The 13,571-nt window shown below is 38.6% G+C and overlaps 1 protein-coding gene across 4 annotated transcripts in view; it reads right to left on the bottom strand.

Annotated features, from left to right (window-relative positions):
- Nucleotides 1-13,571, bottom strand: part of LOC131351762 (latent-transforming growth factor beta-binding protein 4-like) — a 63,315-nt gene extending 49,744 nt beyond the window's left edge. For 3 of the 4 annotated variants that reach the window (XM_058387305.1, XM_058387307.1, XM_058387306.1), the window contains exons 1-4: nucleotides 12,996-13,570; nucleotides 4,906-5,136; nucleotides 2,374-2,651; nucleotides 1,338-1,440 (exon numbers count right to left, since the gene is read on the bottom strand). In XM_058387305.1, coding sequence (XP_058243288.1) covers nucleotides 1,338-1,440; nucleotides 2,374-2,651; nucleotides 4,906-5,136; nucleotides 12,996-13,203 — 820 coding nt within the window. In that variant the 5' untranslated portion in view covers nucleotides 13,204-13,570. Of the gene's footprint in view, nucleotides 1-1,337; nucleotides 1,441-2,373; nucleotides 2,652-4,905; nucleotides 5,137-12,995 lie in introns of all 4 variants that reach the window. The other variant, XM_058387308.1, reaches the window with a different exon arrangement.

The raw sequence follows: 13,571 nt of genomic DNA, 5'->3' as shown, positions 1-13,571 counted from the left end.
TCTTAACCACTAAGCTACGACATCCACCTCAAAACCACTCAAGGGTGTTGTTGATTGACTCTATAGCTTAAAGAAAATGAATAATTATGCACAAACTTTTATTTATGTATGCTTTGAAATCCAGCAAAGCTTTACATATATAATGATTCAGCTTAAGTAACTGCTTTATTCTGGTCTGCTTGTAAGGTGGGAATTCACCCTGGATGGTATGCCAGTCCATCTCAGGGCACCATGTATACACACATTCGTAATCATTCACACATAGGGGCAAGTTAATATAGCTATTCCACCAACTGGCATGTTTTGGGGAGGTGGGAAGAAACCAGTCAACAGGGAGGAAACCCTCACAGACAGATCTCACTCAAGCTAAATTAAGCTAGGAACCATGGAGCTGTGAGGCAGTAATGTTTCCTGCTGCTGCACAGCCATGATATCTGCCTATATATTTAGGCATTGGCAAAAAGACATCTCAACTTTATTTATCTTGATGGATTTGGATTCATTGTACAACAACTAAGACATCAACATTTTAATAGATGCATTTCATTCTTGGTGCATGTGTAGGCCTGGAGCATACTGATAAAATTTCATTAAAAAGATCTATTGTCCAGAGTTTCCAAAACTGGGAGGAAAAACAGTTTTGCAGACATGTAAGCTGGCCTCCAATGTTAAAAAAAACTGTCAAAGAATCAGCTTATTTGCAAAGGCCACAGCACTACCAGGGTTGTCTGTCATGCTGTAAAATCTGGACACCACACCCAGTGCTAGTGGCTTCTACTCAGACTTGTACTCAATGACATAACCCACAGTCCTTCTCAATCTAAATAGTCTCAACACTAGCATAGTGAAGGTGTTGTGTGTTTCTGGACGGGGGCTGTACACGTTCGAGCTGAGATCATTTGACAGAACTTACATGCATACACAAACACAAAAAGCCCAGCTCTGTTCTACAACCGAGGAGTAGTTGGCGAAAGAAACAATGTCCAGTAGAACACACAAACAAAATCGTAAAGATGATGACTCACTTTTGCTGTTAATTACGTCTCTGCTACTACAGAGTGATAAGCGCAGATTGATGTTAGCAGGACATATGCAATACAGAGAGCATTTAAGCATTTACATCAGTTTATTTGGAACAGTAAGGACTGTGGACATTGCGTTGAAAGTGTTTTGCGAGGCTAATACCAAACCTCACTAGTAACATAAGTCAGATTAAACGTTTATGGTGGGACAAATATGCTTTAATATCGTAGCCACATACAAATAAGGAGAAATGCTAATTTGCATGATGAGAGGATATTATTCTGTTTATGTGTGTGTATGTATCCTAGGCTTACCTGATATCGGAGGGCAAAGTGTACACTCTTTTATTCCCCATGCTATACCATCTCCCCTGCAGCATGTTTCCTGACTGCGGAGCCCAGGCAATGGAGAACTACACTGTGGAAGACAAACAGCAGGTTTATTAGGGATGATCAAAACTGCACTTTACACAAATCTGACTTGGTATTTGTAAATATATAAATATATAATAATATTAAATATAATATATAATATAAATATGGCCACATTAAAATATGGCCAGACAACCCAGAGCCATAACCACCTGAGCCACCACTGCCCCTTATAGGCCCCTTTAAAGGACATTTTCTTCATAAATGGTGAAAAATATGGCCAGTCATGTCATATTGTACCTCAAAGTACACTAGGTTTACATTACATAGTAGCACATGGTATAAGATGGTGGTACTAGGGCAAGTATTAGCACAGTATCAGATGGATACCGGTGTCTGTACTGATGCATCACTACACTTAAGTTATGAGGGTGGCTGCATTAGGGTCCATCCTAAATCACATGCTACCTTTTTTTTTATCAAGTTACACCCTAAACATCATAGTACTTACTATAGCATGATCCAGCGGTGTCCAATCTTATCCACAAAGGGCTGGTGTGGGTGCAGCTTTTCATTCCAACCAAGCAGAAGCCACATTTGATTGGAATGAAAACCTGCACCCACACCAGCCCTTTGCGGGTAAGATTGGACACCCCTGGCATAATCAATAATAGGGTAGTGCAGATGGTGTATTTTGTCATGTCCTTTAGTAAGGTAATGGGGAAGGGCTTGAAGCCACTGTGGTTAATAGTTTTCCTAGTACAGCAGCCACCTTGTCATCGTCACAAATGTTTTAAAACACAGAAGGATTCCTTTATTAACTTTTTATTTACATGTGTAACACATAAAACATCAATCTGCTTTTGCAAAGATACTGCATGTCAATGTCATCAGTCTAACCTTATAAGACATGATGTGTGTTTTCTAAACTCTTGTTGACCTGTTGAATGTGAAGACTTGTTGCAAGTGTGTTTCTCACCTGTCCATTGCGAACGTCTCTGAAGCAATATTTAAATCCAGAAGCCTCTGTGTAGATAGAGTCTCCTCTGAAAGTTTGGGCCTGGACAAGAGTGGGTGGAGCCTCTGCTCTGTCTGCCAGAAATGTGCTGCTATGTTCGCTGTTGCCACGGGAACCTGAGAGGCTTACTGATCGTGCTACCGTGTCCGAGCTTGAACTTGAAGTGACCTTCACCACCTGGTGGATCTTCACCGTTGCTTCAGGAGGATGTTGCACTCGAACTGTCACTAGAGGAGACCCTGATCACACACACACACACACACCATAATAGAAAAGCTCCTTTTTTTTTACATTAAAAATACCTTTTTTTATTTTTATATTACATTATTTTTTATTACTTGATTTTACTTTTACTTTTATTGTTATTATTCCTAATCATTGTTTACTGCAATGTTCTGCTAATACATATAGAAAGAAAGAAAGAAAGAAAGAAAGAAAGAAAGAAAGAAAGAAAGAAAGAAAGAAAGAAAGAAAGAAAGAAAGAAAGAAAGAAAGAAAGAAAGAAAGAAAGAAATTTTGAGCATTGTTTTGTATTCTACTTTATCATGTCAGCCCTAATAATCATCAAGTAGTAAATAAAGAAAATCCAGCTGAACAATCTGAAGCCCAAAGGTCATCATTTTTTTATATTTATTCCCTGAGGAGTGATGACGACTGAAGAAAACAATCTAAGATTAATTTTGAAACACCACATTGAATATTATTTCCATCCCACACTGTTAGTTAACTATTTACATTTTTAACTAAAAGGCCAGCTCAGATTTCATTCCAGACATTAACACTGGTAGGAAGAAACCCACAATATTTTTTTTTTGCAATATTATGTCATACTGATAACAGTTATTTCTTTCTAAAACGTTCATGACTTTTAAGAATACAGTTTCATCCCTACTATACATGCATTCATTAATAAAAATATGCTTGGTTAAATAAACTGTTTAACAAAATGCTGTTTATAACACCAAACAGCCTACTGAGATCTACTGTGCTCCCTAGAGTGTATCCATGAGCCAAATATGTGAAAATAATTCAGTTGTGCAAGATGTCAGTGTAAACAACACAGACTCATGGACGGAGCAAGAAAGCCCTGAGCATGGGAAGGGTTTTTGGGACTCCAATTCCATCAATATGGTTTATATTGAGATTTATTGCTCTAAAAAGGTAATGGGGTGACCTGGGGCAAGAGAACCTAGCGCTGCTAAGTAGTGAAGATTAGAAGAAGGTTAAACAAGAGATTAAGACGTAATATAATCATTGCCTGTTCTCTTTAGCCATATGGAGTTTGTTATGAGTATGCAAGTGTGTGTAGCCCAGTGTAGCCTTTATAGCCCAGTTATGAAATCGAGTTATATAAAGGGTTATCAGTGAAGTACAAAGTCAAGTAATGCTATGATTTCCACATTTTGCTAAATTTTACATATTAAAATATACAAACATAGACAATTCTCAATCCATTATTGTTGTTATAAGGCAGTATGGATAGTGATAGATGAGCGTCCTGGAGAGAAATGTTAAAAATGTTTTAAACTATGTTAGAAAGCACTTGAGTGGTGCAACCCTTTACGCTATCATCATGAGATTGCAAGACCAGGACTCCTTGCCAAACTTTACTCATTTTGTGTAGGAGAGCAGCATTTGCTATGTGAATCTGGAATGACTGACAGTTGTGCTAGTGTCCAAGTATCACCTCCAGCCCCCGACCCACCTCTCATGCTAGTAATAATGTGTCTCTTCTTGATTTTCCTGCTTGATAAATATGGCATACAATCACACACACTTACACACCCTTTCACACTATGGACAATTTATAGATGCCGATCTGCATACAGCACATCTCTTTGGATTGAAGGAGAAAAATGGAGTATTAAGAGAAAATCATGGGAGAACAGATAGACTTTCTTACTAATTACTTTATTCATTCCAGTGGGAAATTTAGCGTTGACTAATTGTAGGTCTGTTTAAGTTCTTTTGTGAAATAACTAGCAGTATGTGGACCTCTATAATGTAAACTCCATGTAAAATTTTCTACATCTACATCTTAACTAAAATAGATGAAAATCCACTTTGTAACTGTCTTAACCTTTATATTGTTACAATAAAGAAAATGAAAGCTTGAAAGAAGTAGATTGAAAACCTAGGAATTGGTGTAATAATCTTATATTGGGTTTATTGTATTGTCTTATAATAGGAAGTACTGTCATTTATATTTGCCAAATATATTTATATGCCATATATATTCTACCATTTGTAAAAGGACAATATTGAAAATATCCTGCAACTAGTAGCTGTTGAAACCTAGCTAGATATTAGGAATTGGCAATTGATCAAATTGGGAAAAAATGGGGTTAAAAACTGTGTATTGGGGGTGTATGTGTGTCTCTGTGTTAAATGTTGGACAAATCTATGATAACTGACTTGGATTTGACTGTACATTGAGACACAGTCAGTTTCCCCCAGTATCTATTCAATCTAAATGCAGTTAGTTCACCTTACCATTGGTTTGGTTCTGCTGTCGAGACTGTAAGGGAAGGACGTACTCCGAACGCATCAGCCTCTGACTGGCTGGCAAAGTACTGCTTGACGACTGTTTCTCGATCTCGTTGGAAGAGGTGGAGGATGGAGATGCAGGGATATGACAAAACTTTCCAGTAAAGTTGGTGGGACAGAGACATCGATCTTTCTGAATGCACACACCTCCATTTTTACACAACATGGGACATAGAACTAGAGAGAAAGATAGAGAGAGAGCACTTAGATACATATTATTGAATCAAAGTCATTCCAGAGGTGTCACATACTGTACACTGAGTAGACACTTTATAAGGAACACCTACACGTGTTATTACAGGACAGGACAAGTAAAGTTCTTGGACAATTGATGTCTGGACCATAATACACAGTAATCGGTGGAATCTAATGACTTCACTATGTGTGTGAGCTGTTTAGGCTCAACATTCTGTATGTTATTTAATGTATTCCATGTTATTTAATGTATAAAGAATTAATTAAATAGAAATGTGTCCCAGCATTTGAGCAAATTTCTATTTTATTTGCATTTGCAGACTTGAAAGATATTCTCTTCTCGGTAACAATGGACAGTGCATTTACACTGCAAAAAAAAATCACATCTTACCCAATGATAATATCTGATATTTTATCATGCTATAATCTAATATGATCATATATGATTATTAAGCTTAATTCTAGGCATATATCACTAGTTTAAAGTTGTGAATGGTCTTATTGTTCTAACAGACAGATAATGATGCCAAAACAATTGATGCCTAAAATTAGCAAAATAATCTGTCAATAAAATAAGATTTAAAGCTAAAAAATAGTAAAATATGTCTAGGAATAGACAAAAATAAAATGGTTTAATAAGAATAGACACATTTGACGATATTCAAGATATTTTAACCTGCTGCCATTGTTTTTGCAATGTAGAAATCATGACTTTTCCATATTTGTACTATGTACAATAAAACAAAATCAAATAGTAGTAGGTTTGTTGAAAGGATGTTCATCATGAGCATCATAGTCTTGCAGCAAGTCTACAATATCGGGGTTTTATTTGTCATCAAACAAGTACGCAGCTATATGCAACGCTGAGAAATCCAGAGTAACAATCATTCACATAAAACCCACAAATCACCATATATGGTAAACACTCCTTTTTAAAAAGCTCATTTGACTGTTCATGGCATTGCTTGTTTCAGATGACAAGGAGCATGTCCAAATGTCAAGCAAGTAAACTGCATCAACAGTGAAGTAGAAATCCTGTTGCATATCTTCTTCTTCTTCTTCTTCTTCTTCTTCTTCTTCTTCTTTTGGCTGCTACCTGTTTGGGGTTGCCACAGTGGATCATTTGGTCCACACGTTTTGATTTTGGTACAGGTTTTATGCCCTTCCTGACGCAACTCTCCCATTTAATCCGGGCTTGGGAATGGTACTGAGAGTTAACTCTTCAGTGGCTGGGTTAGCGCTCTGTGAATCGGACCCAGGCTGCGGCAATGATAGTGTGGGATCCTGCCACCGGACCACCAGGAGAATAGAATTTCTGTTGTATATATTAGAATTAAATTAATTATTTATTAGGAACTTTTGTCTGATACATGTTATTGACAGTAAGTGGGATGGAAGCATCACATAATCAGTTTGCTTGTGATTACACATTTGTACCACTAAGGACCACATACACATGGTCAGGAGCCTCCTTAAAAACTCGATGAATCAAAATGATGCATGTAGGATGTTGGTAAATGACACTTCAGACCTTCAGCTTTATAAAACTCGAAGCTAACACTACAATGTACTGAAAAGTGCAATGTTTTTTTTGTTTTTTTTGTTGTTTTTTTCCAAATAAAACATTGGGCAGGCTTTGCAAGAAAAAGAGGAGATCCACCCAAAACCCGACTTTAACCAAGGATTAGTTTGTGTGTGTGTGTGTACAAAAGCATCTGTGGTGAAATCCCAAAACATTCTATTAGCTATTTTGCATTCACTCTTGCATATGTACACATACACACACACACACACACATGTATAAGCAAGGCCCAGGTGAAAGCTTGAACATTTTCCAAGGTCCACAATTATCCATCATTTTTATGACAGATCTGTCTCTGAGGAGATCATGCCTGGTCCTCCAAGTGTGTGTGTGTGTGTGTGTGTGTTTCAGCACAAGGCACAAGGTTAGTAAAGAAAATTTTAAAAAAGCGAGAGAAAATAAATTGATATATGTGTATATGATTGTGTAGAATCCAAAAAACCCAAGATTTATCACACGCAAACAACAGCTTCACTCCCTATCTCATGACATCACTATGATCTCATACGGTTTAAGGAACAAGACCTGATTGTTTGCTGAGTCAGATCAGTTGTGCAGTGTGTGTGTGTGTGTGTGTGTGTGTGTGAGAGAGAGAGAGAGAGAGAGAGAGAGTGAGAGAGTGAGAGAGCAAGTGTTTATCTTTAGAGAGAGAGAGAGGAGAATTTTAACCTGATGTGTCTGTTATTACTTTATATAGTGCACAGTTTATTATGGGATTTGCTTTTCATATAACATTTGAAAGAAAATTTTTGGACCAAAGAATGTAAATGTTCAATATCTTTCCATTAGATCCTGCACTATTTCCCCATTTAAACGTAAGCAAATGTGTGATATTGACCATGTTAACTGCTGACAAGCTCGGATTTTCCTCCTGTCTAATCTCTTCTGTTGAACCATGTATTCAGACACCAGTCAGATGGATTTAATTTAAAATGAATCAAAAGGTTTTGCACAAGTTGGTAAAGTCCATGCCAGCTCGAGCACACGCTGTCAATAAAGCAAAAAGGGAGACCAAATATTAAGAAGGTCAGAAATCCATGTGAATATATTAAAGATGCTACTCACGTTGTTGTCAAAGAAAAGAAATGAAAAATAAAAGCAACAAACAAAAGCCTCAGACTTTTGGACCCCACTGTAGATAAATGTTTGCTACATGAGAAGGTTATATCTTTCAGTTATATTATTTTACCAAATATGTAATTCTTAACTCATGCACATAGAAAACAGTGTGTATAGAAGGGAAATTATTTTGAATCATACACTCTGGAGGCAGTGGTGGTTCAAGTGGTTAAGGCTCTGGATTGTTGATCATAGGATCAGGGTTAAAGCCCCAGCACCATCAATTTCCAATGTTGGGCTATTGAGCAAGATCCTTAACCCTCTCTGCTCCAGGGGTGCTGTATCATAGCTGCCCGTGTGCTCTGACTCCAACATCTTCAGCTGGGATATGTGAAGTAAAGATTTCCACTGTGCTGTAATGTATGTGTGGTGATAATAAAGGCTTCTTGCCCTCAGTAAGGCTTCTTGGTGTTGCCTAACCACCCTTGCAAGTCGCTCAGGTTTGCTGACTGTGAAGTGGTTGAACGCTTTATGTCCCTGGAAGCCTTCATGTGTGTCACCTTCTGGCTCTCTTTGTCTTCTTGGCTCTCATTGTCTTTAAACATCACATGATCACTAGCATACTCAATATCTTTCTCTCTCGCTCTGTCTTTCTCTGTCAAGCTATACGTCTCACTCCCGAGCTCCCAGTGTTCTGAGTTTCCAGTGTGACCACTGGCTCTAATTCTGGTCGGAGTCTCGTCACTTGGTGGTGCTCACTGATGCTGTGGATGGATCTGTGTGGACAGCCTGTGACCAGGGGACGGCTGTGGACAGAGCCATCACACAGTCACATTATTTACTGTCCAGTGTCACCCAAATGAGGATGGGTTCCCTTCTGAGCCTGGTTCTTCTCAAGGTTTCTTCCTCATATCATCACAGGGAGTTTTTCCTTGCCGCCGCTGCAGCAGGCTTGCTCATTAGGGATAAAATAGGGATAAAATAGTAACTTTAACTTAAACTTTATATTTTTTTCCACTTCTCTGTTTCTATACTTATGTAAAGCTGCTTTGAGACAATGTCCATTGTCAAAAGCACTATACAAATAAATTGAATTGAATTGTCTCCCAGTTGAAAATGGGATCCCTTTTAAGTCGGATTTCCTCTCAAGGTTTCTTCCTCATATCATTTAAGGAAGTTTTTCCTTGCCATCGTCACCTCAGGCTTGCTCATTAGGTATACAGTTAAATTTAAAATGTAGAATTTATATTGTTTCTGTAAAGCTGCATCGGGACAATGTCCACTGTTAAAAGCACTACACATTTAAAATGGAATTGGATTGAATATCCACTAGCACAGCCCACTCTATCAGCCCTGCACTGGACTTCATAATTTTTTATTCACACTGGACTGTCTGTCCTTCTACTGTATTACTGTATTATCAATATCTCTCACTACATCACTTTCTGACTGCATACAATGTTTACAGTTTACTGAAATTTTTACTTATAGCACATTAATAATCTTGTATGGTTTTTTGTCTGTGTTCAATGTTTACAGTTAGCTACTTCTTGTACTGTATAAGAGCTACTCATCATGTCTGGATTGGTGGTACACAAGAACTGTAGCACAAGAACTTTACTGTATTTAGATCCATCAAGCATTCTTTATGCACATGACATTAAACCTGAAGCTGAAACTGAGTCTGAAATTTATTCGGCAGCTCACTGTGACTGATCAGCTGATTGAGTTACTGATTGATGCTCACAGTGGATTAGAGGGAAAAAAATCTGCACTCGATTCAACAATGCAATCCAATAGGAGGATTGTAAAGACCTGAAATGAACAGATTCATGCTGTACAGTGTGTGTGTGTGTGTGTGTGTGTGTGTGTGAACAAGTGTGCTATGTAGGTTTTATCTCTTCTCGGCCTACTTGCAGCATGTGTTTTTAATTTAGCTGAAAACACCCCCTCCCATAGTTTTTCCTTCTTCGATTCAAGCATTAATACAGTGCAGTGTGTGTGTGTGTGTGTGTGACAGTGAGACAGTGAGACAGAAAGCATATGTAGATGTCCCCAGAAACACACAATACTCATTTCTGTGTACTTTTATTCATGTGTGTGTGTGTGTGTGTGTGTAAGAAAATAGTGTGATTTATCTTTTTAGGATGCATAAACATTGCTAGAAGGAAATGATGTCAGCAAGAACATATGGACATCTTCTTTCTGATTTGTTAGTGAAATGTTGACACAATGACACTGTGTGTGTGTGTGTGTGTGTGTGTTTTCATAAGGGTCAAATCTTCATCACTACTGCATACATAGTAACTTTTGCAAAGTTTAAAAGTGCCATGCAAAAGATTTGCAATTCTGTGTATACTTTTCTGGCTCAGAAATGAGTTCAGCTGGAAAGCAGATGCTAAACTTCACCCTTTTTCCTCAAAGGCATACATACACTGTATGGCCAAAAGTGTTAGGCACCTAACCCTCTAACTAGAAACTAGAATGTCCCTTTTCAGATTTAATCCCCCCTTTGCTGCTATAACTGCCTCCAGACTTCTGGAAAGCCTTCCTGCTAGAGTTTGGATTGTGGCTGTGGGGATTTGTGCTCATTCAACTACAAGAGTATTAATGAACTCAAGTACTGATGCCTGGGGTTCAGTCAGGGCTTTCAGATCATTCCAAAGGTGTTCAGTGGGGTTGAGGTCAGGGCTTTGTGCAGGACACTCCAACCTAAGGGGATGTGATGGCTTAGTGGTTAAGGTGTTGGATTACTGTTCAGAAAGGTTGAGTTTGAATCCCAAGTCCACCAAGCTACCTTTGCTGGGCAACTTGAGCAAAACCCTTAATGCTCAGTTGTATAAAATGAGATAAAAAATGTATGTCACTCTGGATAAGGGTGTCTGCTAGAATGGCATAAATAAAGTGAACTTTGGCTAAGGGAGCTTGCGTTGTATACAGGAGTATTGTCATGCTGGAACAGATTCGAATGAAGGGAAATTATAAAGCTACAGCATACATAGACCTTCTAACAATTGTGTGCTTCCATCTTTGGGGCCCAGATGGCCCATATATGGGTGTGATGGTCATACCCAAACTGGTGTCAGATCATGTTTGTCAGATTCCATGTCTATTATATTTTGCCCTTAGGGCTCTAAAAATTACAAAAATTTTGAAAAACGCCAACAAATAATGACACTGTGGCGAAAAGAACATGATTTATAGCATCTCTCCTTAATCCAAGTTTTTTAAAACTATTTTTGTTTAATCAGTTATCCAACAAAAATATAAAACTCCATCATTCTTCACTTTTCTAAGGCCAATTGGCTGAGTGCACTGGGTGTAACAGCTATTCTGAATAACCTGCATAAAAGACTAAGCGACATTAACACAGTTGTCTGATTAATAGCTACGTAAATGCATCAATAGTGACTGTATCCAATCTGCTGTGCACAATTTCACAACATCTCCAGGTTTCTAGATTAAACTAACCAAGAGCAGAAAATATTCCACCCTCTCTCTCTCTTTCTTACCTGACCTCTTATGTCTGGCTTTATGTCCCAGCATGTCCCAAGGCCTGTGTTACATTTTGGCAGTCATAGCTAGACCCCAGTTGTGCTCTGTTCATGATGTATACCATTTTAAATCACTGTGGCATACAGGAACAGCATCCATACTAATCTGTTCTGTCTGGTGTGCTGTATGTGTAATCCTGCACTGCTGCTAGTCTCTCATCCTGTCACACTTGACACTTGCATCATTATATAGTAGGTGAAAAACTATATTCCAAAGAAGCAGTATGTCCAAATTTTCAGCATTTAAAAAACAGTAGGCACAAAACACCCTAATGCTTTTGATAAGCCTCTGGAGCCAATGTTCACTGCGCTATCCCATAAGGCAACCGGTGTGTAAGAGCTGTTAGAATCCAAAATTGTAGAAGGCAGTGTGTCAGCTCTTTTTAAGTGTAAATGCGATAAGAATTAAAAGTTGTTCCTTGTTGTTAAAATGTGCAGTCACTATGAAGGCATAAATCACATGACAGTACCAATAGAGCAGATGTATATAGTTTGTCCAGATTGTATTCATGCTACACATGTAGACTGATCAGGATGTTCTGTATCAAGGTACTGATTAGAATAGTGTTTTAGACTTGCTGTGATTCCTCTCACCCTGCATCATTCATCCTGATACCGCTTCTGTGATTTTGGGCTCACTATCTGCTACTGTGGATGGCCCTATAAAGATAATATTGCACTTCCTAAAAAAACAGCTTATCTCCAAGTCTGGTCAGTGGATAATCTCATGTGGATACTGCAAACTGCTGCTGTTTTCATTTTTTTTTTACAGCTACTCATAGTAAACATCCTGAATGTCTGTCTGTCTGCCTGTCTGTTTGTCTGTCTGCCTGCCTGCCTGTCTGCTTGTCTGTCTATTTGTCTAACTGCCTGCCCGCCTGCCTGTCTGTCTGTCTGTCTGCCTGCCTGCCTGTCTGTCTGTCTGTTTGTCTGTCTGTACTTAACTACATGCAGCTTGCTGGTTTCAGATAAAGAATTTACACACAAGATGTAAATATATACACAAGATGGAATTAATGTCACAATAAATAAAAATTTTAGTCTTTCTTTAAAAACAAATAGTATGGATGGAGACCACTTGTATTCACCTTCAAATGCAACTTTATTCTCTATATAGAAGTGTGTGTGTGTGTTTAGGTGTCTTGAGTTTGGAACAGCTGGAACCAGACTGCTGTATGTTTATGCATGTGTGTGTTTGTTTAATTGAGTTAACTAATCATTCCCAAAAACCTCATAAAGTTATCATACATGCACACAGATGTTTGTGTGTATGTGTGTATGTGCACAAGTTTGTGTGTGTTTGTGTGTGTGTGTGTTTGTGTGTGTGACTTAAGCAGAAAACACCTGGAACCAGACTGCTGTGCTGTTAGATCTGTTCCGAAGTTTGGTTCGGTTAATTTTTTTAGTTATACAAAAGTATGTGCAATAGTTACATACCGTGTGTGTGTGTGTGTGTGTGTAAAAGTCTGTGTGCCTGTGTGTGAGAGACTTAAGCAGAAAACACCTGGAACCAGACTTCTGTGCTTTTGGAGCTGTTTCTGTTTTGTTCAGTTCGAGCTGTTGTAAGTTTTGTTCCATTAATTTGTTTATTCAAACAAAAGCATGTGTAATAGGTGCATATGGTGAGTGTGTGTGTGTGTACTTACACACTCTAAAGCCGGACGTGTGTGTCGCATCCTCATTGCTGTACAATGTGGTAATGTTGCCTCTCTCGCAGTAGTTGATGCAGTGTCCATTGGAGCAGCGCTGCCTGCAGATGGTTGGCGTGAAGAGAACTTTAATCCTCTCGGCTGCTGGAGACACATGCAGCAGTGCCGCCACACAACACAGCAGCACAATCAGTGTCCGAAACATTGTCGCACACACCCACAAACACTCACACTCTCACACACCGAGAATAGAACAGCTGAGGAGCCTGAGTGAAGTCCATGCGTCCTCTCAGCCTCTCTTTGCCTTTCTGCTTGTCGTCTTACAGTTGCAAAAAGGCAAAAAAAAAAAAACTTACACTCTCTAAAAGAATAGTCTCAGGCAGGGTTACTAACACACACACACCTGTGTGTGTGTTTAGAAGCAATTAAAAAAAACTCAAGCTGCCTGTTGAGAAAGTTTAATCATCCCAGTAATTGGAAAAAGAAATTGGTCCAAATCCAATGTGTAGTGAAGATGAGATCCATCACGCACTGGAGTGAAGCTCGGACACACACACTGCTGTGCATAAGCAG

This window comes from Hemibagrus wyckioides, linkage group LG04 (genome assembly GCF_019097595.1).
Source record: "Hemibagrus wyckioides isolate EC202008001 linkage group LG04, SWU_Hwy_1.0, whole genome shotgun sequence".
NCBI lineage: Eukaryota > Metazoa > Chordata > Actinopteri > Siluriformes > Bagridae > Hemibagrus > Hemibagrus wyckioides.
This window is presented reverse-complemented; position numbering and strand designations above follow the sequence as displayed.